The sequence below is a fragment of the Hyaena hyaena genome, unplaced genomic scaffold, assembly GCF_003009895.1.
Source record: "Hyaena hyaena isolate Hyena2069 unplaced genomic scaffold, ASM300989v1 scaffold_89, whole genome shotgun sequence".
In the NCBI taxonomy this organism is placed as follows: Eukaryota; Metazoa; Chordata; class Mammalia; order Carnivora; family Hyaenidae; genus Hyaena; species Hyaena hyaena.
Genome location: NW_024080719.1, coordinates 682,977 through 710,429, shown reverse-complemented (window position 1 = coordinate 710,429; position 27,453 = coordinate 682,977). Strand labels below are relative to the sequence as shown.

Here is a 27,453-nt window from a genome sequence, read left to right as displayed (position 1 = left end):
CTCATTTTTAATGTCCCAAATAACCATTACTCTAGTAGAGTTTAATAGAATGTTATGTAAAATGTGTTTAAAAGTAATTTTTATAAATGCTGAACTTTAGAGTTAACTAATAACTTTTCTTACATATTCTCTTGAAGATAGTGAATCTTACTAAACATTTCGCTTTGATCTATCAGTGAATGCTGTTTTTAGTATAGCTTTTGAAGTTCTGTTGTGAATGAAAAATTTTACCTCTTGGATTTTACTTTCTCCTTTGGTGTGTTTGCTATGCCAAAGATGAAACCCATGATTTAACCACAGACTGTCCTCTTTGTGGATGTAAATACATTATCTCTAGTTAGTAGGATGTTTAGTAAGGTGCTTGCCTTCTCATTGGGGCTTATAGTGAAACATTCAGCTCCCTCCCCCACCTCCACATGGCTTATATTTTACATCTAGAAGTTTTTGTGAGATAATTCTTTGAAACTAGTGGTCAGTGTGTGGTGATGAGGTCATTTTTTTTGGAAGGTGTGTCACTCTCATTCATGGAGATAGAAGTGTAAACTTGGCCTCAATAATAATAGCATATGTTACCCAACTGAGCTGACACACTGAATTAAGCAGTCTTAAAAGTGTAGCTGTAATAAATAAGAGCCTCTTGTTCTTCTAATTAATGAGCCTACATCTTCCCTCATATTACTGTTACATGAAGATAGATTGCCATAGAAAATAAAATATTCATTCTACTTTGCCTTGTTTAGGATCTAAGTAATTTAAGCAATATATAAAGATTAACTAATGTGAAGAAGAGAAAAGTAGGAAATTGGGTAGATCTTTTTGACTTGTATTTACTGCCTGTTATCAAGAGCTGGGCTAGACTATAATCTTTTTCTGTGAATGGGAAATGCTCTAAATGTATGTTTTCATAATTCTAGTATAAACTTTCTTTTTTAATACTATTTTTGAGGGTCACTAAGAAATCACTTCTTAGTCCAAATTTATTAGTTTTAGTTTTGTCATTTGTATCTAAACTTTGATTTTTCTTCTCAGTGACAGACCCATATAGAGAACTATCCACTCATTACCTCTACTTGAAATTTCTTATAAGCATCCCCATTTTTCTTGGAAAATTTCCAAAACTGAAATTCTTCCATCATCTGCTCCTCCATTTTTACCCATATGAGTATATATCACCTCCATTTACTTACTTATTCACACAAGTAACCCATCTATCATCAAGTTTCCTATCATCAAGTTCTCTTTATTTTAGTTCAAATATATGTTGTCAGTACCATTATTTCTGAAGTATTACATCTGTAGCCCAAAAAAACTTGAGTAATCTCTTACTGGGTCTTTTTTAAACCAACCAGTGTTTCCTTCAATTTCTACAGAATAGCCAAAGTAGTCATTCTAAAACATTTCAGAATGTTTATGCTGATCATGCATAAAACCATCCAGTGCCTTTGGGGTGCCTGACTGGCTCAGCAGGAAGAGTATGCGACTCTTAATCTCAGGGTCGTGAATTTGAGCCCCATGTTGAGTGTAGAGATTACTTAAATAAATAAAATTTAAAAAAGAATAAACCTAAATTCCTTTATATAATCCACAAGACCTTGTATATCATCTGGCCCCTTCCTGTCATTGTCACATCATATCAAGTACTGTATTCTTTTTAACATTATTCTGTAGTCACAAAACCTTTTTATTCATCCTAACTTTACTCCTCTTTCACATTTACTTTTAAATGTCACTTTTACACAAAAACATTCTTTGCTGTCATCCCCTACCCCCACCAACTGTCTAATGCAAATCTAAATTATGTTTTTATGTTATAATTTCTCATAGCATTTACTGATTGTTTGTAATCATGTATTTACTTGAATGATTATTTGTGTCTTACTGTTCTCTGTTTTCTGAAGGTAAATATGTATATATACATTAGTACCTGGCACATTTTATTATGCATAGTAGGTGCTCAGTAAACAATTATTCAGTAAATGAATACTCATAACTTATACATTTTGTGTCTTTTTTTTTTTTTTTCTGGTTAAATGTGGGAATGCTAGTCCCTAGGGAAACACAAAGGATTGAATTTACCGAGAAAGGCCAGTGCAGAATTATTTTCTACCTTTTACCAGCAAAAGTGATGTTAATATTGTGTCTCCAGTTACAATGATTGGTGGCTTTTAAATTACAGTTTTGAGTTCCTCAGTCCAAAAAGTACTTATTATGCTTGAAATGAAGCAATAGGCAGTTTGAACTATGAAATACAGGTTAGCACTCTTCATATTAAAAAATTGCAAGGGGCATTGTTGGCTATATTCTTTGAGTTTCTCTCTGGTGTTTAAGGGTAACCTAAATTTGACACTGTGTTAACAGTATTACAGCGGGAATATGGACTTAGAAAACATGTTTAGATTCTAGGCTCTACAGTTTATTAACTGGAAAGCCTTAGGAGAAAAATCAGTGAACCTCTCTGGGTCTTCTCTTCTTTCTGTTAGATGGATATAATGAAACTTTAATAAAGGTGTATTATAGAGAGTAAGATTTTATATTTTGGGTTTTTAATATAATTTATAATATAAATATTATTTTACCTTTAAATGTACTTATATATCTATATAAATGTATATAAAACCTTAATATATATTATACACAGAAATATATAAATCATGTATAAATAAAATATTTTATAGAAATATGAATTTATATATAATGCATATATATAAACTTAAAATATTTAATATATTCACTTCAGCATACATTTATATACACTTTCATGCATTTTAATATATATTTTAAGATTTATATACATTGTTCTTAAATGCATATTTCTTTAAAGTGTCTTATTTACACAAAATTTTCATATAAAATATTTTTATATGAAATTTTTTATATAAAGGTAATTTTACATCATTCTATAATGTGGATTAAAATAGTTATGTTCATCACCTACTTGAATGTTTAGTGTTTCAAATAATTTTAGTGTTATGCAGATTTTAATTTAAATTAAGAAACTCAGCATTTCTGATACTAATTTCTGATACTATATCTTTTCTTTTTTATGTTTTTTTCCTTTTTGTTAAAAAAGCTGGCTTAGAATATAGATAGGAAATACATATTGTTGTAAGAACTATTATTTGAGTTATACTGTTAAAGGATGAAATAGTTGAAATTGCAGTTGAGATATCACAGTTAATAGCATCTGATAAATAGTATTCTTTTACTTGAACTCAAACTGTTAGAAATAACTATATAAAATTGAAACTTGAGGTAATTTACCAGTTTTACTATATAGAGATATAATTTTCTTTGTATTTAATTAATTAAGTCTTATTGTTTAAGTCATGGAAACCATTTCAGCTGACTTTGTAACATAACTGCAAACCATTAATTTGTCTCATGATTTCTTCCATCAAAGCATGAAGAAGTGAATTATTGAAAAGATAAAAATAAATTTGTTTGCTTTCTGTCAGAGTTCATATCCACAGCCAACCTTGATAGAAGAGCAGAATGATTTAGACAAGTTTGCTTTGGAGATTCATAACATATGCTTGCTGGACAGAATTGAGTTATCTCTGCTCTGGAGAGTAAGTTATTATAGCAGGAGCTGACAGAGATGAAGATAACTGAGGGAAATTCAATTACTTTTTAGTGTTTTCTTTCTAATAGGATTCTTAATGTGAAAAAGATCCTTAGATGATGCGCCTCTGTTACTTGTGAGATCTGCCTTGATATCTGTTTTCAGAATACCATGAACTTTCAGTCCCAGGCCTTCAATAAGTATGAAATGCAGCTCACTGTTAAAGAGTAGTTTTGATTGAAACATCCTATTTTTACTTAATGTCTTTGGTGATCTTTATAATCATTGACTACCCTCTGTGGTGTCCTTTAACAAAGTGTATATTATTTTATATGATGTTAGTATTTAATATGTTGGGAGTCCCTCCCCCCGCCCCCCCCGGCTACCAATTGACCTTTTAGGGAGTATGTTGTAGCTTCCCAGAGTTGATATATTGATATCTTCCTGTCTAATTATCATAGACTGAGATTTGACAACTTGTTTAAATGCTGTTAGAATTCTCAAGCTTTCATTTTCACTTTGCTCTGTCGTCCCCTTTTGCTTGAATGGTGTGTTTACTTTCTCACTCCCTGACACTTTTAGTGTCTTAGAACATGACTACTCTATTTTTCATCTCCAGTCTTAGAACAAATGTGTTAAAAATGTTCTTTTGCATATCATTAATGATCTAATTATGCTATCCACTGGCTCTTTTTCAATTTTCTTCTCTCTTACTCTGTGTATTGTCTAACATTGATGACCAGCCCTTATATCTTCAAATTCTTTTGTTTGACTTTCCTTACCTGGTGCTTTTCTGATCATCAGCTTTTTACTTCTTCATTTCCTTCCTTCCTTCCTTCCTTCTTTCCTTCTTTCTTTCTTTCTTTCTTTCTTTCTTTCTTTCTTTCTTTCTTTCTTTCTTTCTTTCTTTCTTTCTTTTTAAAATGTTTTTATTTATTTTTGAGAGAGAGAGAGAGAGGGAGGTAGGGAGGGAATGAATTGGGGAGGGTCATAGAGAGAGGGAGACGCAGAATCCAGGCTCCGTGCACCAGGTTCCAAGTTGTCAGCACAGAGCCTCACATGGGGCTCGAACCTGCCAACCTCGAGATCATGACCTGAGCTGAAGTTGGACACTTAACCAACTGAGCCACCCAGGTGCTCCATCAGCATTTTACTTCTCATGGTTTTCCTTCAAGTTTCATTTTTCTATTTCTTATTCCTTTACAAGAATACCTCTTAGAAGTTTTAACTTTTGGTGCTCTTTTCGCAATCTCATATAATGTCAGCATTATCTAAGCCCTCTTTAGAGAAGATATTATTTTTAAATTAAAATTTTTTTCTGTTTACTACCTTTTGTAAATAATTTAAAATGAAGAAAATTTTGAGAAGGCATAATGATAAATCCTTTTCTAACCACTGCCTCACTCTTAATGAAACCATTGCTAGTTTCTTATGAATCCTCAGTTTCCCATGCACATGTATATAAATAGGAATATATGTACTTCTCACCTTTCCTTGTACAAATACTAACATATCTATAATATTTTTTATTTTGAATTTTAAATTTAGTATTTTTGGAGCTCTTTTTCTTTCCTACAGCAACATATGTCTGTTTCCTAACAGAATGTGCTGTTAAACTTTTAGACTTCTATTATTGTCATAGATTAGCCATAGTGGTTTATAGTTCCAGTTTTTATTTCTTCATGATATTTTAACTTCTATTTTTGCTTTTTATGAGTGAGGTTGATTATTTTTTAGCCATGTCTCTCTTTTTCTGAGAACATACTGTTTGCCTATTCTGTTGGATTGTTTTCCTTTTTTTTATTGATTTGTAGAAGTACTATATATATTAAGGAATCATATCTCTGTGTTGCAAATATTTTTGTCAATTTGTTGGCTTACATATGATGGATTGTTTTCTTGTCCTGCAGAAGTTTTTTAAAAATGTTTCTGTGTTGGATTTATGAATATTTTCTTTTATGACTTCTGAATATTTTGATTGGTAGTTGAAAAGGTCTACCATGCATAGATTAAAAAGGAATTTCTTCATTTCTTTTAGTATTTCTACAGTTTTATTGTTTTACATTAAATATTTTATTTGCAATTTATCTTAGGATAAACTGTGATATGAATCTGAATTAATTTATTTTTTCAAGTCTATTTATTTATTTTGAGGGAGAGAGAATGAGATGCTAGCTGAGGAGGTGTAGAAAGAAGAGGGAGAGAGAATCCCAAGCAGGCTTCTTGCTGTCAGTGTGAACCCGATGTGGGGCTCGATTTCACACATCGTGAGATCATGACCTGAGCCAAAATCAAGAGTCAGATGTTTAACCAACTGAGCCACCCAGGTGCCCCTGACTTAATTTATTGTATATGACAACATAGTTTTCCCTGTACCATCTACTATATAGTCCAAATTTTTTTCTGTTTTGAAATGTCACTGTTACCATATACCAAATGCCTGTATACTTTTAGCTCTCTATTCCTTCATGTGAGATCCTAGATTCTTTTAGATTTTAATAAGATGTTCTGTTCCTATTCTAGTAGAAGCATAACAAAAAGGAGTAATTATGTTCTTTTGTATTGCTTATTAGATTTCCATAGTTCCCTTCCCCCCCAGTTTTTGAGGTATGGTTGTCAAATAAATATGTATATATTAAGGTGCACAACAAACATGATGGTTTGATATATGTGTACACTGTGAAATGATTACTACATTTAAGTAAATTAACACATACATCACCTCACATAGTTAACAGTTTTTGTGTGTGGTGAGAAAACATTTGAAGTTTACCATAAATTCTTATTAACTATAGTCATCATGCCATAGATTGGGTATCTCGAGCTTACTTATCTCATAACTTAAACTTTATAGTCTTTCATCAATCTTTTTCTTTTTCCCTCCTCCCTTAGTCTTTGGTTACCACCATTCTGTTCCCTTACTGTGGGCTCAACTTCTGTTTTTAGATACAACATATAAATGAAATCATGCAGCATTTGTTACTGTGTGTCTGGCTTATTTCACTTAGCATAATTTCCTTCGTGTTCATCCATGTTGTTGTAAATGACAGGATTTACTTTTTATAAAGGCTCAGTAATATTCTGTTGTGTGTATATGTGTGTGTGTGTGTGTGGTGTATGTGTGTGTCACAGTTTAACCATCTATCAATAGGTAGTATACTTAGAATATTTCCATCTTGACTTTTGAATAATGCTGCAGTAAAATGAGAGTACAGATATTTGTTAGAATTAGTGGCTTATTTCTTTTGAACGTAATAAGTGGGATTACTGGATCATAAAGTAGTTCTGTTTTTACTTTTGAATATCTTCTGGAATGTTTTCCATTGGGTGAATCAATTTACAGTTCACCAGCAGTGCACAAGGGTTCCCTTTTCTTCATATCCTCCCCAACACTTGGTATCTATTGTCTTCTTGGTGATAGCCATTCTAACAGTATAAAGTGACATCTCATTGTGGTTTTGATTTGAATTTTCCTGTTAATTAGTGGTGGTGAGCAAATAATACACGTGTTGACCACTTGTGTATATTCTTTGGAAGAATATGTATTTAGGTCCTTTGCCCATTTTAAAAATCAGGTTATTTTTCTGCTATTGAGTTGTATGAGTTCCATATATAGCTGGGGTATCAGTCTCGTATTGGGTATTTGGTTTGCAAGTATTTTCTTACATTCTGTAGATGTCTCTCCATTTTGTTGATTGTTTTGTAGAAACTTTTTAGTTTGATGTGGTTTCACTTATTTGTTTTTGCTTTTCTTGCCTGTGCTTTTTGTGTTAAATATAAAAAAATATTGCCAACGTTAGGGTCAAAGAGCTTTTCCCCTATGTTTTCTTCAAGGAGTGTTATGCTTTCAGGTTTCACGTATAAATACTTCATTTTGAGTTGATTTTTATGTATGTGTAAGGTAAGAGTCCCAGTTTCATTCTTTTGCATGTGGATATTCACTTTATCAATGTTTTTGTCAGTAGCATGTAATGACACATAAAGTCAGTAATTTTAAATCCCTATAATTATTATTTACTGAACTTATAGTATGGTTGTTGTTATATAGATCTTGTACAGTGTTTAATTTTCAGACTTGCTTTTTGATTTAATAACTAAAAACCCTCTACATATCCTATGATCCACTCTTTTTTTTCCTAAAGAGTTGTTTAGTTTTTAACTTTTATTTTATGAGACATAGGGTATTAATTTAAAATATTTAATTACATGTGAAATCTAAAACTAATGCTACAGTCTTCAGTGTATGATAGAAAACTCTGATTTGGGATCTGTCGGAGCTAGGATTCAGTTCTGGTTCTGCCACTAATTAACTATGTTGTATTGGACCAGATACTTAAATTCTTTGTAATATGAGGGTCCTTAAAGGTCATTAAATCTAACCCCAAATCTGGTGCTTATAACTTATTTGGTCTAGCCCTTAGTTACTAGTATTAGTTATTAGATTATTAATCTTGAAATTATCCATTAACTTAATTAAAAATTTACAGTTAATCCTTGAACAACATGGGTTTGCTCTTTGTGGGTCCACTTAAATGTGGATTATTTTCAGTAAATGTAGTACAGCATAATTAATGTACTTATTTTCTGTATGGTTTTCTTTTCATTTTCTCTAGCTTGCTTTATTGTAAACCAATAGTTTGTAAAACATAAGATTTAAAATATGTGTTAATTGAGGGTTTCTATTATCAGTAACGCTTCTAGTCAAAAGTAGGCTATCAGTTGTTAAATTTAGGGGAAGTTAAAATTTATGTGTGGATTTTCGATTGCACAGGGGCTCAGCACCTCTAACCTGTGTGTTGTTCAAGGGCCAGCTGAATTTATTTACTTGAATTATATTTGACATATTAGTGTCAGGTGTATGAGATAGTGATCGCCATGATAAGTGTACTTACCAATCAAAGTTATTACAGTATTATTGACTATATTCCCTGTGCTGTATTTTAGTTTCATGAATTATTTATTTTATAACTGAAAGTGTGTACTTCTTCATCCCCTTCACCACCCATCTTTTACCCATTCCCTTTCAGCAACCCCCAGTTTGTTATCTCATACTCATAACCTTATGAGTATGTTTTGATTGTGTTCATTTGTTTTTTTTTTTTTGAATTCCACATAAAATATAATTAAATGGTATTTGTGTTTTTCTGTCTGACTTATTTCACTTAGTATAATACCCTCTAGGTTCATCTATGTTGTCACAGATAGCCATATTTCATTCTTTTCTTATGATTGATTAATATTCCACTGTGTGTGTGTGTGTGTGTGCATGCATGTGTGTTCGCACATGCATGTATCATCTTTATCCATTTATCGATGAACACTTAGGTTGCTACTATTTCTTGATTATTATAAATAGTGCTACAAAAAATATATCTTTCAAATTAGTGTCTTTGCTTTCTTCAAGTAAATATCCAGATGTGGAATTACTAAATCATGTGGTGTTTGTATTTTTAATTTTTTCAGAAACCTTCATACTGTTCCCATCACAGTGTACATGGGTTACCTTTTCTTCATATTCTCACCAACATTTGTATTTTTTCTTTTTGATAGTAGCCATTCTGACTGGTGTGAGATCTCATTGTGGTTTTGATTTACATTTTCCTAATGATTAATGATGTTGAGCATCTTTTTATGGGTCTTGTGGCTATCTGTATATGTTTGCTTTGGAAAAAAATGTCTATTCAGGTCCTCTGCCCAGTTATAAATTGAACTTTTTATTTTTGGGGGGTTAAGTTGTTTGGGTTATTTGTATATTTTGGATATTAACCCATTATTGGACATATCGTTTACAAATGTCCTCTCTCATTGAATAGGTTCCCCTTTTTGTTTTTTGCTGGTTCCTTCTCAGTGAAAAGCCTCTTATTTTGGTTTAGTCCCAATATACTTATTTTTGCTTTTTCTGAACTTACCTGAGGAGACAGATAAAAAAAAAAATACTAAGACTTATGCCCAAGAGTTTACTGCATATGTCTTATTTTAGGAGTTTTATGGCTTTGGTCTCACAGGTAGTTGGTCTTTATTTTATTTTCCTGTTTCGTGTAAGAAAGTGGTCTAGTTTAATTTTTTTTCATGTAGTTATCCAGTTTTCCCAAAATCGTTTATTGAAAAGACTGTCTTTTTTTCTGTTGTATATTCATGCCTCCTTCATCATAGATTAACTGACTGTGTAAACATGGGTTCATTTTCTTGTCTCTCTATTGTGTCTGATCTATATTTCTGCTTTTGTGTTAGTGCCATATAGTTTTGATTAGTATAGCTTTGCAGAATACTTTGAAACCTGGGATTGTGATCATTCTAGCTTTGATCCTTTCTTCTAAAGATGCTTGTGGCTATTCAGGGTCTTTTTTAGTTGTGTACAAATCTAAGTGTTTTTGTTCTAGTTCTGTGAAAAATGCTGTTAGTATTTTGATAAGGATTACATTGAAGCTATAGATTCCTTTGCATAGTATGGAGATTTAACAATATTAATACTTCCAATCCATGAACATGGTATATCATTACATGTGTTTGTCTCATTTTTCCTTCACTTTTATAGAAGATTTGTGAAACTAAACCTTAAATCTGTATTTTTCTGTTTATTTTGATCTTTTTTACTGACTTGATAGATTTATTCCCATTTATATATAAGATTGGGAGAATACAAAGTAAGTCTGATCTATTTAATAATTTAATTATTATCTTTATTTATTTTTTATTTCTTATGCTCTTGAATTGAATTCCACATTTTGTCTTTCATTTAGTGGTTGAAATGCAGTATAAATGAATACTGTGACACTGTTTTTTTCCCTAACTTTTAATGTATTCTTGTAATTATGAGACAATGTGGAGTATTTTTAATTCAGTCTCCTATTTATGCTTTCATATTTGTCATCTTTATTCTTCCTCTTTTAATTTTTATATTTCTTTTTTCTCCCCTTAAACTTTTTGCTTTCATTTGACTGTCTCATCTTAAAAAGTAAGTGTGAGACTGATGATCAAAGATAAAGATAACTTTATTGAATCTAAAAGTGATACTGGGGCGCCTGGTGGCTCAGTCGGTTAAGCGTCCAACTTCGGCTCAAGTCATGATCTTGCTGGGTTTGAGCTCTGCGTCAGGCTCTGTGCTGACAGCTAGCTCAGAGCCTAGGACTTGCTTCAGATTCTGTGTCTCCACCTCTCTCTTACCCTCCCCTGCTCATGCTCTCTCTCTCTCTCAGAAATAAATTAAACATTAATTTTTTTTCTAAAAATTATATCATTCACTTTCCTGTGATGATTCTGCATTGGTGATTAATGTCTTGCCACATTTCTTTTTTGATGTACATTTTATATGATTAAATTTTTTCACTTTGTGAAGAGTTGGTTGATTAGTATATCTTGAGTCATCATAACTTAATTGCAAAGCATTAGAATGACATTTCTCATCTTGGATGTAGTCTTTACATGCATTATGGTTTTGAATATCTTTCTAAATCCCTATATATATATATATATTCATCAATAGGACAGGAACAGGAACAGGGAAATGGTAAACTTGACAATTAAGTGTAGCTTTTGTAATTATTATTTTATTTACCTTAGATAAAAATTTTGGTAATTGTGAAAATGATAAGTACTAGTGTAATTAACTAAAGGAATATTCTAGTCCTTTTAAATGTCTGAATCACTATATTGTTTCACCTAGCTGATAAGACCATAGTGCTGACTTTCCACTGAGATAACTTAGTGCCTTAATCTTGGCACTGTCATTTACTAGCTATGTGAGCTAAGGCACCATTACCTCATCTTAAAATCAAGATAACAGTGGTGCCTGCCTATAGTAATTTTGTGACAAGTACATGGGATTTGATAAACATAAAGTGCCTATTACTATTAAGTGTTCAACAACACAGCTGGTGTTGTCAGTATCAAAGGGAGTGCTTCTTTCTTTCTTTCTTTCTTTCTTTCTTTCTTTCTTTCTTTCTTTCTTTCTTTCTTTCTTTCTTTCGGATCTAGCATTCTTTATTTAATTTCTTTGTGTTAGTTATAACTTTTTAATTTTAAGTTTTCATTTACATTTGTCAAAATGACAAAACGAAGGAACCTACCCCAAAAGAAAGAAAAAGAAGAAATGTCTGCCAGGGATTAATCAACACAGATACAAGCAAGATTTCTGGGAGTGCATTTTTCTATTCTAAGTAACCTCTGGAATATCCAAGAAATGCTTACACATCCCACAGTTAATCTGGAACTCTCACCTCTGCCATAGGGCCTTGATCCAGACTACATCTGTGTTGGAGTCTTGATGGTTACCTCTTATAATCATACAAGTGGCTTTTATAGGAGTGGCTGTTGTTTCTTTTTCCTTGGTCAGTATAACATAGATTTTTTTTTCCTTTTCTCATTTATAGGTTTAGCAATGATAGGACGGTGTCACAGTGCAGAAAAAAAAAAAAAAAAACAAACTCAGTAGTGGATATTGTATCTTCTGGAATTCTGCCTAGAACGTTTTCTCTTGACCTTTCTTGATCTGTTTTTCTAGACTTGTCCCTTTGCCATTTTGCAAGGGGCTAATTCAACCCTTCCACATAGAAAGCTCCAGATCATATTCCTTCTTCTTACAGTACAGGCACATCTGCCTCCATTCTTGGAGGGAAGAGAATATTGGTAGTTCTTCATTCTAAGATTCTCTTTTCTTTCTTCAGGTTGATTGACAATGTGACTATCATATTCCTTAAGGGAAATTCCCTCCCAGGTTTACCATATATGTTCTGTTATGTGCCCTTTACCTAAACTACACAATCCTATTTCTTAGTGTATTTCCAGAGTCTCATGTATTCAGTCTGGAACATACTATTTTTAGAGATCTTTCCAACATGTGATTTAACATGTCTCACTTTATTTTTTTTTTGTTTTTTTTTTTTGATTATTTTTTTCACATGTCTCACTTTATATTTCAGCTTCTTGATAAGGGCCAGATTGAATAGCTGGGCTCACAACATTTTCTGCTCTCAGTTTTCTTTCTTTCTTTCTTTCTTTCTTTCTTTCTTTCTTTCTTTCTTTCTTTCTTTCTTTCTTTCTTTCCTTTTTGATTCTACTGTTTATTATTTATTTGTTTATTTTTTTCTATTTGTTTATTTTTATTTTTTAAATTGAAATCCAAGTTGGTTAACATATAGTGTAATAGAATTTAGTGATTCAGGAATAGAATTTAGTGATTCATCACTTACATATAACACCCAGTGCTCATTTTAACAAGTATCCTCCAACAAGTATCCCACACCCATTTAGCCCATCCCCTCACCCATCACCCTACCAACAATCCTCAGTTTGTTTTCTGTATTTAAGAGTCTCTTATGGTTTGCCTCTCTCTCTATTTTTATATTATGTTTGTTTCCCTTCTCTTATGTTCATCTGTTTTGTACCTTAAATTCCACATGTGAGTGAAATCATGTGATACTTGTCTTTCTCTGACTGACTTATTTCACTTAGCATAATACACTCTGGTTCTATCCACATTGTTGCAGATGGCAAGATTTCATTCTTTTTGATCACTGAGTAATATTCCATAGTGTGTGTGTATCTTCTTTATCCATTCATCAGTCAGTGGACATTTAGGCTCTTTCCATACTTTGTCTATTGTCGATAGCATTGCTATAAATATTGGGGTGCATGTGCCCCTTTGAATCAGCATTCCTGTATCTTTTGGATCCATACCTATTAGTGCAATTACTAGGTCATAGAGTGATTCTATTTTTAATTTTTTTGCTGCTTTCAGTTTCCTGTGGGAAAGTTTTGTTGAGACTGTATACATACCAATACAGGGCATATGTATACACACATATTTTTTAAAAAATCATACATTTTAGAGTCATTTGTGAAACTAAAAGTACTGTTATTGTTGGGGCAAAGGAAGGCCACCTTCAGCCAAATTTTCTGCCTTGGGTTGAAGATTGTAAGTGATCCTTCTCTAGCTTTAAGAAACAGAGCTGTGTTGGTGGGCATGCCACAAAAGGTGGGAAACTAGAAAAAACAAAGGAGTTCAGCATAGATAAAATTGAACTCATACCTATGAGCAGCACTGATCAAATTAAATCCAAAATGAAAAATATTTTTTCTTTGTATCTTCCAGTATATTCTTTTTTTTTTTTTTTTTACAAATAGTTTATTGTCAAATTAGTTTCTCTTCCAGTATATTCTAATCTTTGAAAATATATTCTTGATTGAAGACTAAACTTCATAATGCTACTCAAAAATCTCTTCTAAGAAAAGATCTAAATAGATTTTTTTATACATCTATCTAGTCTTTGTTTAAACTTTTAATTTATCATATGTCCTGGTTGTCTTAATAGTTGACCAAATTATGTATTAGTATAAAAATTGGCCTTTTCCTAGTGAATTTTAAAATAAAGTAATCTAAATTAAAATCTTCATAGTGTATTTCTTACATTTATCACTTAAAAATTGCTCATATGAAATTAAAATTTTGTCTTCTGTTATTTCTGGTTTATTACTATGCAAAGTAAAGTTCTGAATATAAGATTGGTTATTTTATCATAGAAAAGAACATGATAGTACTTGAGTTGATAAAATAGATCCCTTCTATTTATCTATTAGACTAGTCCTGCTTAAATGTGGTATACTGAGAAAATTGTTTATAACAAGTCCACAAAGAGATAAGTACAGAAATTAAATAAGTATTTACTAATTTTATAGCTTAAATGTCTTGCAATGTCAGAATATTTTTAAAGCATATTTTTAAAAAAATAGTAAAGACAAGAACTGGTTCTTTATTATAGATAATTTGAGAACAGTACCTAAAAGCCAGTTCATATTCATATTTGAATTAGTCTATTAGCCGTACATTTGAATATGAATTAAAGGACTTCTATCAATATAACAGTATTCAGCTGATATAAATATAGTTAACTATATGTTAAATGATTTATTTAAACCTTTGAGAAATAATTTTCTTTTGAAAGAAACAGGTAAAAACTTACAGGCATCCGAGGTCTTTTAGGGTACCTAGACCTAATTCAAACATGGGATTGGGGATATGTCCCCTACGCCTGCTCAATACCAAGCAATTCTCAGATATGAGGGTGTCTAAGAACTCAACTCAGATCTGACATGACACTATGTATCCAGAAATAAGCATCACATTCCACAGATTAAGGGTTCATTTATACAAAATTGCTTCTCACTTTCCACTTCAGATGGTTAGCCCCAGGCTGTTACCTGTGCTTCTGACTAACTGGCTACATATTGGAGGCTCTAAATTCTTCCTTTTTAGTTTTGATTAATCTGCTGTATCTGTAAACATGTGTATTTGCCAGATTATTAAAGGATATGATAAGGGATATGAATCAACAGCCAGATGAAGAGGTACATAGAGTGAGCTCCGGAACAAAGGAGCTTTGGTCCTTGTGGAGGTTAGGGCTTGACTTGATGACATAGGGAAACCATCTGGTTCCCCAAGCCAGAACCTCTCCAAAAGAGACCAAAAAATGTGTCCTTTTGGATTTTTATGGAGGATTCATTTTGTAGTCATGTTTGACTGAGTTATTGGCCATTGACTGATTTAACCTCTGTTCCCTCTCCATTTCCAGGAAGTCAGAGGAGTGGTGGGAACAGAAAATTACCAACACGTTAACCATATGGTTGGTTTTATTGAGAATCACTCTGCACCCTTGGGTGTCTAGTAGTTACCTCATTAATGTAACAAAAGACACTTTCATAACTCTCAACACTTAAGAAATTCCAGGGGTTTTGAGAGCTGTAAGCCAGAAACTATGGATAAAGACCAATTATATATTGTGACCATTTGAATGACCAGATATCCATGTCTTATAGATCACAGTATGGGACAAGGAAAATATAAGTGGGTGTCGGGAGATTTGAGAAGAGAGGATTGTGTTAATTACATGTCTTATTCTGTTACTCTTTTTAAAGAGGTGTTTATGTGAGCTTTTATTTTTTTTTTTTTGCCTTTTTATTTTGTTTTATTTTATTTTTTCTATCTTAAACAGGCCCTTCCTTCTTGGTGAACAGTTACATAGGCTTTAAGTTCTGTTTGAAACTCTCTCAGATTCTGAATAGTTCTTTCTTGCTCCTCCCAAATACACCATATATACCTCTTTTAGAAGTTTTCTCATATTATATTTATTTTTAACCCCCTGTTTCTCAGCTACAGTGAGATGGTGGAAGAAAGGGACTGTTTGCTGTGAAATTTGTTCACTTCATGACTAAGCCTACAATAAATGTTAGGTATTATTTACTATATGCCTGGAAAATTCTAATTGTTTCATGTATATTCTTATTTGATCCTTCCTAAAAACATATTATGTTATACCCTTTTTTTTAATATGAAGAAACTGAGGCACAGAGGTTTAAATAATTTGCCAAAGGATTAATGTGTCAGATCTAAGATTTAAATTTAAGTCATTTGGCTCTATATTCTATTCTAAACCACAGTGTGAATTACGGTTTTTACAAGAATGAATCATATTGTCATTTTGGTTTTATGCTTGTTCATAAAATATTTAAAATTGAAATTTAAATGAAAATCTTACCTATTTGTAGTAGTTTATGTATTTGAAAGTATTGGCCTAATACAAGTAAGAAAGTCTAGTTTTGTATGCTTAAAAAAATCTAGTTTGGTAGTTATGTTGAGTTAAAAGATGATAGGATTTGCTTAAGGTCATCTAGCTCTTGTGCAGATTAGCTAAAAGAAAATCTAAGACATTGAAATTTCTTGATTTTCTCCATGTTTGTGTGTGTGAGTGTGTGTATATGTATGTGTGTATAATTACATACTCTTTTGTAACGATATATTTCTCTCTCATTATGACTTTTAAAAACACAGTTACTTAAGTTTACCCTGTCTGTTTAAATTCCAAATTAATTTTATTGATTACAGGTAGTAATCACATTTTACTTTATTTACTTGTATATGTTGTCTGCAGGCTTTATATGAAATCAGTTTGTCTAAGTTAATATTCAGCATAAGGAAAGTTGCAATAAAGTTACAAATATTGTGTTAAAGCATTTTAAAATAAGTTTATTATCAATATCTAAAGTAAAAAACATTTATTAATCTTCAAATTATTTAAAATAATTGTTTGAAGACTACAATTTGTGGAGATAAGAACTTAACACATTTTGTCCATTCCATTAAAACAATAAGAAATAGAAGAGATACTTTGATAAGTGTTCTGCCTGTTTTAACCTTGAATGCTATTATCGGGTAGATGATGCTATATCTGTTTCATTGGCTTAGGCTTTTTCATGCTGTGAGAAATCAATACTTTGAGGCGTTGGATGACCGAGGAATCACTTCAGAATTAAAGGGGGCTGTCACACATTGTCACTGGTTGACTTTCGTTTGTTGTTGAGGTTGTTAAGCTTTCATTTTTTAAGTCTTTTTCAGGAGTCTTTGTAATATTTCTGTGGTTAACTTTTTTTTTTAACTACTAGACTTTAAATATGAGTTAAAGATCAAGTACAAAGACATTCGAAAGTCAAATATTGAAAAGCCTCTTTACTTGTCCCTAAGGTGATTTTCCTTTTAAATGCTTTCCCATGAGATAAGTAATTTATAGTGTAAGAGATTTTGAGACAAATTGGGAATTAAGGTAGTGCACATAAAGGTGTTTACCAGAAGGTATGTTTAGTTAACTAAAAATGTAATAATTTATGTGTAGCTGAAAGAAAGAAGGTAGAGCTATATCTTCTAAGATGGAATGACTTATAGTTTGATTCCAATTATATGAGAACTATATATTACTATTAATAGTGATTACCCTTGTAGAAAACAACTAGCCAGCTAGGGAGGAGACTTCCAATATACTTTAATTGCTTATTTAATATTAAAGGCATATATAATATTTTTAAGATTTTAGCCTGGAACTTTTTAACTGGGATTTATTTTTTATTTCATGATAATATACAGACTTAATGAAAAATGTGCTTAATAATCTGTTTTTCATAAAATGTACTGAAACTTAACTCTAGAAACAGTGTGCACTTAACATTATTAATTTAATAATTTCTTTTCTTGATAATGAAAGAAAAGTGCTTGGGAGAAGCCCTTTATGTGTGTCTATCCAGTCACAATCCCTTTTTGTCTCATTAGGCTAAATATTGTTCTAATTTTAAGAAATGATTTATTTGCTTTTGTTTTTACTTTCAACACTTAAGTATATGTCTTTTAGTATTTTTTAAATTTCTTCAGCAGTTTTTGAACTTTATATTATTGGAATCATGAAACATGTCTTTTGATCTCGTATTATTCAACATTTTTGTGAAGTCGAAAGTTACATTTTCCTATTTCATTTTCAGTGCTGTATGGTATACCATTACATGAATAGATGATTAGTTTTTCATAATCTCTTCTACTCTTTGTAATTAGATTGTTTCCAGTTTGTAACCATTATTATAGTATTGATAGTTTTACAAGTCTTTTGTTATACATGCTTATGCATTTCTGTAGGGTAGACTTACTTGACTGTAAAGTATTTATGGTTTCAATTTTAATAGGTATTGCCATAGCGTCTTGCAAAGTATGTATCACTCCCAGTCAGTGCATAGCTTTTCCCATACTCCACATTGTCATCAAAAATCATCAGTGCTTTTTAACTTAGTATTCTAGTAGTTGTGTTGTGGTAACCTTGTTGTTTTTTATTTGGATTTCATTTACAAATGAAACTGTATCTCTTTTCTCCTGCTTGTTATGTATATATATTGAAAAATGTTTTTGCAGTACCTGTTTGTGTCTTACCCAGTTTCTTATTGGTTATCTGTGTTTTCTTTATTGATTTACAGAGAGTATTTACCTATTTGATATATGAGTAATTTTTTTTTTTGATATATTTGAACTACTTTCTTCCCTGTCAATAACCTATTCACTTTTTTAAAACTTGGGAAATAAACTGTATTGAATTACAGTTTATACAGATAATAAAACACATCCATTTTAGGTATATAATGAGTTTTGACTAGTGCATACACTTGTGGAACTGTCATAGTCAAGTAATGGAAAGTTTCTGTCATCTCTGAGAATTCCCCTATGATTCATTTCGGTCAGTTCCCCATCACAGATATACACCTAACCCCTGGCAACTGCTCATCTGGATTTTGTTATTGTAGATAGTTTTGCATACTATACAACTTCATATAAATGGAATTATATAGTAGGTACTCTAATGTCTGGATTCTTTTGGTCAACATGCATTTTTGATATTCATCCACATTATTATGCATATCACTCATTTGTTTCTTTTTATTATTGAGTAATATTACTTTATCCATTCAGGTTTTGGTGGATATTGGGTACCTCTAGCGTTTGGCTTTTATGAAATATACTATGGGCATTTTCATGCAATATAGTTTTGTGTAAATGTGTTCATACTTATTTTGAGGAAATACCTAGGAGTGGAATTGCTAGGTGCTCTTATAAGTATATTTTTAAACGAAACTGCCTATTTTCTAGAGTAGTTGTAGATTTTATAGTCTAACCTACTAGGTAGGTATGAGAGTTCCATTGGCTCCATAGCTCCTTGCCAATATTTGATATTGTCAATCTTTTAAATTTTAGCCCTTCTATTGGATATATAGTGATAGCTTATTTTGGTTTTTATTTGAATTTCCCAGTTGACTAAGCATCTTCTCATGACTTAGTCTTTGTATATCTTTTGTGAGGTGTCTGTTCAAATCCTTTGCCCATTATCTTATTTTTTTCTCCCAATTTGTGGCTTATCTTTTCATTTTCTAAATAGTATCTTTTAAAGAGAAGATTTTACAAATTTTGGTAAAGTTTAATATATTCGTTTATTTACAGTTATGATTTTCTTTTATAGTTTTATGTCTAAAATTTTCACTGTAAATATTTTCTGCCTACCCTAGACTCATAAGATTTTCTGCTGTTTTCTGCTAGAAGTGTTATAATTTTTGTATCTAGATCTTTGATTCATTTTGAATTAAACATTTTGTTTATGGTATGAAGGGAAGACAACTTTTATTTCTTTTTTTCTTTCGTGTGAGTGGCCATATGTTTTAGTACCAGTTGTTGAAAAGATATTCTTTCTTATTTTAATAACCTAAACTCTCTTGATTTCAAATTTTATAGCATTATTCAAATAGTTTAAATTCTGCAGTTTTCTTTTCCTTATGTAAACAGTTTTGTTATTGTTGTCTTTTGTTCATATATTTTCTTTTTTAATGTTTATTTATTTTGAGAAGGAGAGAGTGAGCATGCATGTGTGAACAGTGGAGGGGCAGAAAAAATGAGAGAAAGAAACTCAAGCAGGCTCTAAGGTGTCAGCCTAGAGCCTGATGCAGGGCTCCATCTTAGGAATTCTGAGATCATGACCTGAGCTGAAATCAAGATTCAGACACTCAAATAACTGAGCCACCCAGGCACCCTGCTCATATGTTTTAGAATCAGCTTGTCAATAACCATAAGAAAGGCTGCTAAATTTTTAATTAAGATTGTGTTGAATCTGTAAAACCAATTTGAAGAGAGTAGGTATTTTGACAATATGAAGTTTTAAAATCTGTAAACGTTGTCTGTTTTTCCATTTAGTTTTCTTTAAGTTCTATTAGCAGTGTTTTATAGTTTTCATTGTATAGTTTTGTGTATTTTTAAATTTATTTTATAATTTAATGCTTTTGTAATGGGATTATTTTCATTTTCCAGTTGGTTATTGACAGTATATAGACCTTATATATTAATATGTTGACTTTGTATCTAAGAAGCTTGTCAGCTTTACTTAAAGTTTTTTTTTTTTCCAGAACCTTAAGGATTAATACATATGTGAACATATCTAGAAATAAATGCTGTATTACTCCTTTCTCAAACTGTCTTTTATTTCTTCTTTTTACCTGTCATTTGAACTGGATTGAACCCTGTTAACAATATTGAATGGAAGGCATGAGAGAGAGGACATACCTGTTTTATCCCCAGTTTTAGTTGAATGATATTCATAAATGTGCTTCCTAAGGTTTAGAATCTCTTTCTATTCCTTGTTTGTAGACTGTCTTTTTTTTTTTTTAAAATCATGAAATGGTTCTGAATGTTGTAAAATGCTTTAAAAAAACTATTGAGGTGATATGTTTTTACTCTTTTTGTGTTATATGGTGACTTATACTGATTGATATTCAGATATTAAATCAATCTTGCATTCCATGGTTAAAGTCTTCATCATGGTATATAAACTTAATTTTATATATAGCTGAATGCTATTTTTTTTTATGGATTTTGTGTTTATTTACACAAATTAGATTAGCTTGTTTTTTTCTTTTTTTTTTTTTTTTTAATTTTATTTCTAGGAGAGACAGAGAGAAACAGCGTGAGCAGGGGAGGGTCAGAGAGAGAGGGAGTCACAGACTGAAACAGGCTCCAGGCTCTGAGCTGGCAGTCAGCACAGAGCCCGACGCGGGGCTCGAACCCACGAACCGCGAGATCATGACCCAAGCGAAAGTCGGACACTTAACTGACTAAGCCACCCAGGTGCCCCTGTGTTTGTTTTCTATTCCTGTAATGTAAAGTTAATCACAGTATACTCTTTAATTCATATGAAAGAGTTTCAGGTTTGTATTATTTCTTCCTTAAATATTTAATATTTTATCATATAACATTTAAAGCTATACATTGTCATTTAAAGCTATAAATTCTGCCTCTTCTAATTGCCACAAATTCCTGTTTTTCTTTGTGATTTTATCTTTGATCTATAAGTTATTTTGAATTGATCTATTTACTTTTTAATTATTTTGGAATTTTTTAGGTTTTTTTTCCCCCTCTGTATATTCTGCTAAAGAATCAAAAGGACCTCTGCCTGCAGTTCTCTTTCTCTCTGAATAACTTCCTCTTTGGTAGTAGTTTATCCTTCACATTTCTATCTTACCTTCTCATTAGACGCCTTTAATCTTGTTTCACATATAAAAGCTATAGGAGAGATAGATTTCCTAACTCTTGAAAATGTCTTAAAAGATAGACATTTGGGAAATAGCAGAAAATCCAAGTGTATCTGGCATGTAGTAGGATCCATAGGCAGGCATGTTGAAAGGTAATATACCACATTGATGAATTACTGAAGGCCACAAGGTCTTGCTAGTAAAATTTGGTCCTAATTGTTCATTATTTTAGATAGTCATGTACTTTTTAAAGAGTAGGGTATATTATCTGTGCAAAACTAAAATAAATTCTTCCCGAGGTAGTTCTGGGACTGTTTGTAAGAGAGCAATTAAAAGATTATTTCAAGAACTGCATTGTGAACTTACTAAGATCTGTCTTAAGGCAGTGGTAAGAGTGATAAGTGGTAGGGGCGCCTGGGTAGCTCAGTTGGTTAAGCGTATGACTTCGGCTCAGGTCACGATCTCATGGTTCTTGGGTTCAAGCCCTGCGTCGGGCTCTGTGCTAACTGCTAGCTCAGAACCTGGAGCCTGCTTTGGAGTCTGTGTCTCCTGCTCATGCTGTCTCTCTCTCTCTCTCTCAAAAATAAATAAAACATTAAAAAAAAAAAAACAAAAGAGTGTTAAATGGTAAGAAGTAAATGAGTTTTGCTGAAATGGAATGAGGAGACATGAAGAGAGGAAAATTGAGAAGTCACGGAAGAGGAAGTATAGTAGTATGTTTGGGATAAAGATGGCAATTGCAGTTTTGTACACTTTGAATTTTAGGTGCTTATTAGATAATTTCCTACAGATAGAAATGTGGGCTCAGAGTTCAGGAAAACAGCTTGGGCAGATGTGAAAAATTTGAAAGGTAGATGTATGATGATAATAGGAGATGATGTGGGAGTGACTAACATTGCCAAAGGACATTTGGCAAAGCCTTAAGGAAATGCCAGCATTTCATAATGAGTAATACTAAGGGAAAAAGATTAACCATCAAGAAGGAAGTGATGATAGGAGGATACTAGAAGAATCTGCTTCATTTTAAGTTCATTGCTGTCTGAGTTTTCATGCAAAGGACAGATAGTTAGGTAGAGATGTAGCCTCTAGAAGGAAAGACCAAATGTGATATTGTTTTTATGTTTTCATTTACATTTACAGAGCTGGACTAGTCACTTGAATTATAAATGGCCAGTAAATTGTTTCTGTCTTCAGTTATTTTCCCTACAAGTAAATGAATTTCTTGTAAGAAGTAGGTTTTATTTCTTACATTCATTTATTCTACAGTAATAATTCTTATATTTCCTTAGCAATAATCAAATATATTTGAACTGTCAGTTTTTAAGGTGCTTACTTCTTTCCTTTTTAGATTCAGATATTTTTGTGGTCACTGTTGTGATGTCATATTGCCCAGTTTACAAGTTACTTAAAATAGGAAAACTGAAAAGTTGATGTAAAGTAAACCTGAGTGAAAGTATTAGACTTGGCTCTTGATTTTATTGACAAGTGAGTAGGGTTTTTTGGGGTACCTCCAGTCGGTCTTCAACCACAAGCACATATTCACAAATATATACTCCAGCCATAAGTAATATGTATTTGATCTTGAAGTAAGTATTCCTCATCTGTTCTTCACTTTGAATGGTACGTCATACAAAGAATATATTATTGGTTTTTAATAAGAACGTGTTCAAATTACATTTTAAAGATATTTTTAAAAAATAGTTACAAGTTTATTATATCTTTACAAAACATTCTTGTTTGGTTTCCTTTTATCATGTTTTAAGGTCAGAATGTGACTCTAATGTTCCACAATGAGACAGAGATTGATAATCGGGAAAGAATAGCCCTTTAATGTGATTTATATCTATAGATTTTATGTCAGATATGAAAAGTTGCTGTTTAAATTGTAAAGGAGGATCCATTAAAGAACACTTTAAGCCATTTTACTATTTAGCTTACCTTAGACTCTTGTGTTTATAATTATGCTTTTTCAAGAACAGGCAAATAACTTACCAAATGTTTGCAAAGTAAATTTGCTAGTTAAATTATTCTAATATTACTAAAAGAAAAAATAAGCTATTCAATAATTTTTTTTTTTTTACTATTTTGGTACTGTTTAATATCACTATATATGGTGTTGAGGGGGTGTATTAAAGCCAATAATTTTCTACTTTTCATCATTAATTTCCTCTTATCAGGTGAGGTTAGGCAAGGCAGTTTATGGATATAGTATTAAATATTGAAGATATAAAAATTCTTCAAATGTTTACCATTTTGTCCTTTTGATTTTAGTGTATGGTTGACTTAGATATGAAGTAACCTATAGTGTGCTGCCTGGTTCTTGAGTGAATCTCAGAAAATAACACATAGCAGTTAATGTTTTGTTACAATGGAATAATTCCCTTGTTGTCTTCACTTACACTGCTGCTCCTTCAAGTATTTCATAATCATATTTTTTTTATTTGCTCAAATCATATTTTTGACAAACTGAACTATCCTGTGGTTTCTTTCACTCTGTCTTTTTTTTTGGTATGTGCAATATGTTATTTTCCCTTAATTTCTTATAAATTATTCTAGTTCCTAACATGATTTATTTTCTCCACATCAGTATTTAAATAAAATAAATAATTTGCTTTTACCAGTGTACAGGTACTAACAAATCTTCTAGTTTTCCAATTCTTAGAGCTAAAATAATCCCTTCATTCTGCAGGTGAGGACAGTTAGATCTGAAGAAGCAAAACAAATTAGTTACCCAAGACTGATAGGAGATATTACCAAGGATGATAATTTAATCTGGCTTTTATCTTGCTTTTCAATTTCGTATATGTGTATGTGTATAATACATAGTCATTTATCTTAAACTCTCCCATTTTCTCTCTTCCTTCATGGGAGTTTAGATGTGCCTCTAATTATTTTCTGTATATGTTATTATTAAATATGATTTTTAAAGCATCTTGGTGGCTCAGTTGGATGAGCATCTAACTCTTGATTTCAACTCGGTTCATGATCACAAGTTGTAGGATTGAGCCCCATGTCGGGCTCCACACTGAGCATGGAGCCTGCTTAAGATTCTCTCTCCCTTTCTCTGCTCCTCTCCCCTGCTCATGCACATTCTCTCTCTCTTAAAACAAAAAGTAAATACATGAAAATTAAAAAAAAAATTAAATCAGTTTTTAGCTTTAGTAATTTAATGTCAATAATAAACTCTTATTACTACTTTCCTCCTACCAACCTGAAGGGAATTGGGATTCTCCCAGGCAAAGGCTATTAAGATAATGCAACTTTTGGTCCCTAGTGGCTAGTGCTTTTCACAGACTAAGAAATATTTAATTCCTTAGTCATATACATAAACACCCTATCAGGTTTTTTTTTTTGATGTTATGAACAGAAAACCTAATTGATACTGGCCAGTGAGTAAAGAGGATCTTATAGGTTCTCATAAAAAGTCTAAAAGAAAAAGTCTCTTTGGAATAAGCTCTATACTTCTCTAGTTCTCATAGCTCAACTCATTTTGGGTTTTGACTGTATCATCAGGCTAGCCTTCTTCATGCTGTGGAGAGAGCTTTCAGTACTCATGGAATTAACACAGTCCCTCTTTTACACCCTAACAAGAAGGAATAGGATATCCAACAAAATTTTTGACCTTCTTAATGCATCAGTTAGGTTAAGTGCCTTTCCCTGGGCTGGTTTGTCATTGTGGGTGTGATGATTACTCAAACTGGTTTAGGACAGTTAGTGCCCTCTCTTTTTATTGGGGCAGTGCAGAGGGTAGTGTGTAGCAACAATCTATTTGAACTGGAATATAGTAGGAAAGGCAGGAAATCACAATGTTATGTCACATACATAAGCCAGTAATATGTGTTCCAACATCAAAGTTTTATAACTTCTTATTTGTTATGTATTACAATGTGCTTGAAGATGTGAACTTGCATTTGGGAGTTAAGAGGAGGAGCCCACTAGGCTGTGTAAATAGAATTAAAGATCAAGTTTACATTAATCTTTGTTTTCCTTTTTTTAGCAATTTATTAACTAGGCCTTATAATAATGACTCCAGAAGAATCTGAATTTCAGAAAAAAAGAAATAATATCTTGAAACCTAGTGATTATACTGTATCTGGTTATTGCTAAAGAATCCTAACAGATTTTGTTAAAATTGATAATCTCAAAGATAGTACTTTTCAAACTTTAATCTATAAATTACCCTGAGTTCTTATTAAAGTTTAGATTCTGATTTTGTAGGTGTGGAGTATGGCTATAATTCTGCATTTTTAAAAAGTTCCTGGGTGATTACACTACTGCTGATTCATTTTGCGTAGCTACACTTTAAAAGAGCAAGCTTTTGTCATCTTGTAAGGTTGCTGAGAATTAGCTCAGTTTACTGTTGCATGCCACCATTGCCTCTTTTCTGGACCTTTTTAGGGCCTCATGATTAGTCTCTTCTAAACTTCTCTTGTCCTACTATAATCCATTCTTTCTTTATTTTAAAATTTTTATTTATTTATTTGGGTGGGGGGAGAGAGAGAGAGCATGTGTGTGCACACAAGTAGGGGAGGGACAGAGAGAGAGGGAGGGACAGAGAGAGAAGGAGACACAGAATCTGAAGCAGGCTCCAGGCTCAGAGCTGTTACTGCAGAGCCCGGCGTGGGGCTTGTACTCAGGAACTGTGAGATCAGACCTGAGCCAAAGTCAGACACTTAACTGACTGAGCCACCCAGGAACCCCTATAATCTATTCTTTAAATAGAGCTATAGAGATCATTTTATATATTTATATAGATATAGATATAGATATCTATATATAGAATCCCACATCACTCTCCAGCTTAAAAATTTCCTCTGATATCCAATTGCATTAAATTAAAATTTAAACTCCTTAGTGTAGTGACTCAGTACTAAATGGTACTAAACTCTGCCTACTTCTCCAAACTCATTTTTACCCTTCTTCCTCTGAGTTACTTTGCCTAGAGTGCCTTTCAGCCCCACTCTTGCTACTTGTAATGTGGATCCCTGCATCTTCTCATGGTGGGCTTCTTCTAGGTATTTAGGTCTGCTTCAAAACTACTTCTGAGTGTACCTCATGAATGACTTCAGAGAAATGAATTCTTGGGGGATTGTTGTACTGAGGTAGTAGATCACTAAATCTCAGTTCGGCTAATGAGGGATATGAAAGTAATTTTAAAGTTTTGGTTGGTTCAATTCACGTTAAAAGTTATTTTATGGTGTGTTGTAAGTTTTTTTCTCCATGTTTTTATAGTATTAATAGATGTTCATTTTTTCCTATCCAAGTCACTGTGTGCCCAGTATTCTGCAGACAAACGAGAAGATGAGAAGATGTGTGATCATTTGATAAGAGCAGCTAAATATCGAGACCATGTGACAGCAACTCAGCTAATCCAGAAAATTATCAACATTCTCACAGACAAGCATGGAGCCTGGGGAAATTCTGCAGTGAGGTAAAGGGATACCTTTAGGATTTGGCCACTGATTTTCTACAGAGGGCCTAGGTTTAGATGAATAACTTTGGATCTGATCAAGGCCAGATGACGAGAGTAATTTAATTTTGTATTTTATCATCTACTGTGAATGAGGAGTAGAAGAAAAAAATAGGAAAAAATCAGTATGGGTACAGTTAAGGATCTTTATAGATATTTTAGTTCCCTCTACTGCTTCTAAAAGAACATTTATTAATATACTTACTCCTTTTGAAGTTAACTTTTAAGGAAATAGTAAATGTAAACATTTTGTTAGCTTTACTTCTATCTCAATTTGCAAAAATACAATATTTTAAGAAACTATTCCCTATTTTACATTTTCGAGTTTATAAACACAAATTTGAAAATACCAGTATGTGTTCTTTTGAACTACCTTTAAAATTTTAAAACTATGATAATAAAAGCAATTAAATGCCTACTTTAAAATTTTATTCACTAGATCTTCCTCCTTTTTAGATTCTCATAGTAAACATGCTGTATTTTATTTTAAATTTCCAGAAACAAAATAATTAAGTTACCTTCTAAAGGAACTTAGACAATTATAAAATAT

At 32.0% G+C, this 27,453-nt stretch overlaps 1 protein-coding gene across 6 annotated transcripts in view; it reads left to right on the top strand.

The window, feature by feature from the left end:
- The window catches only part of LRBA (LPS responsive beige-like anchor protein), a 737,219-nt gene that overhangs the window by 329,446 nt on the left and 380,320 nt on the right, over window positions 1-27,453 (top strand). For all 6 annotated transcript variants that reach the window (XM_039234337.1, XM_039234336.1, XM_039234335.1 and 3 more), the window contains one exon: window positions 26,698-26,864. In XM_039234337.1, coding sequence (XP_039090268.1) covers window positions 26,698-26,864 — 167 coding nt within the window. The remainder of the gene's footprint in view (window positions 1-26,697; window positions 26,865-27,453) is intronic.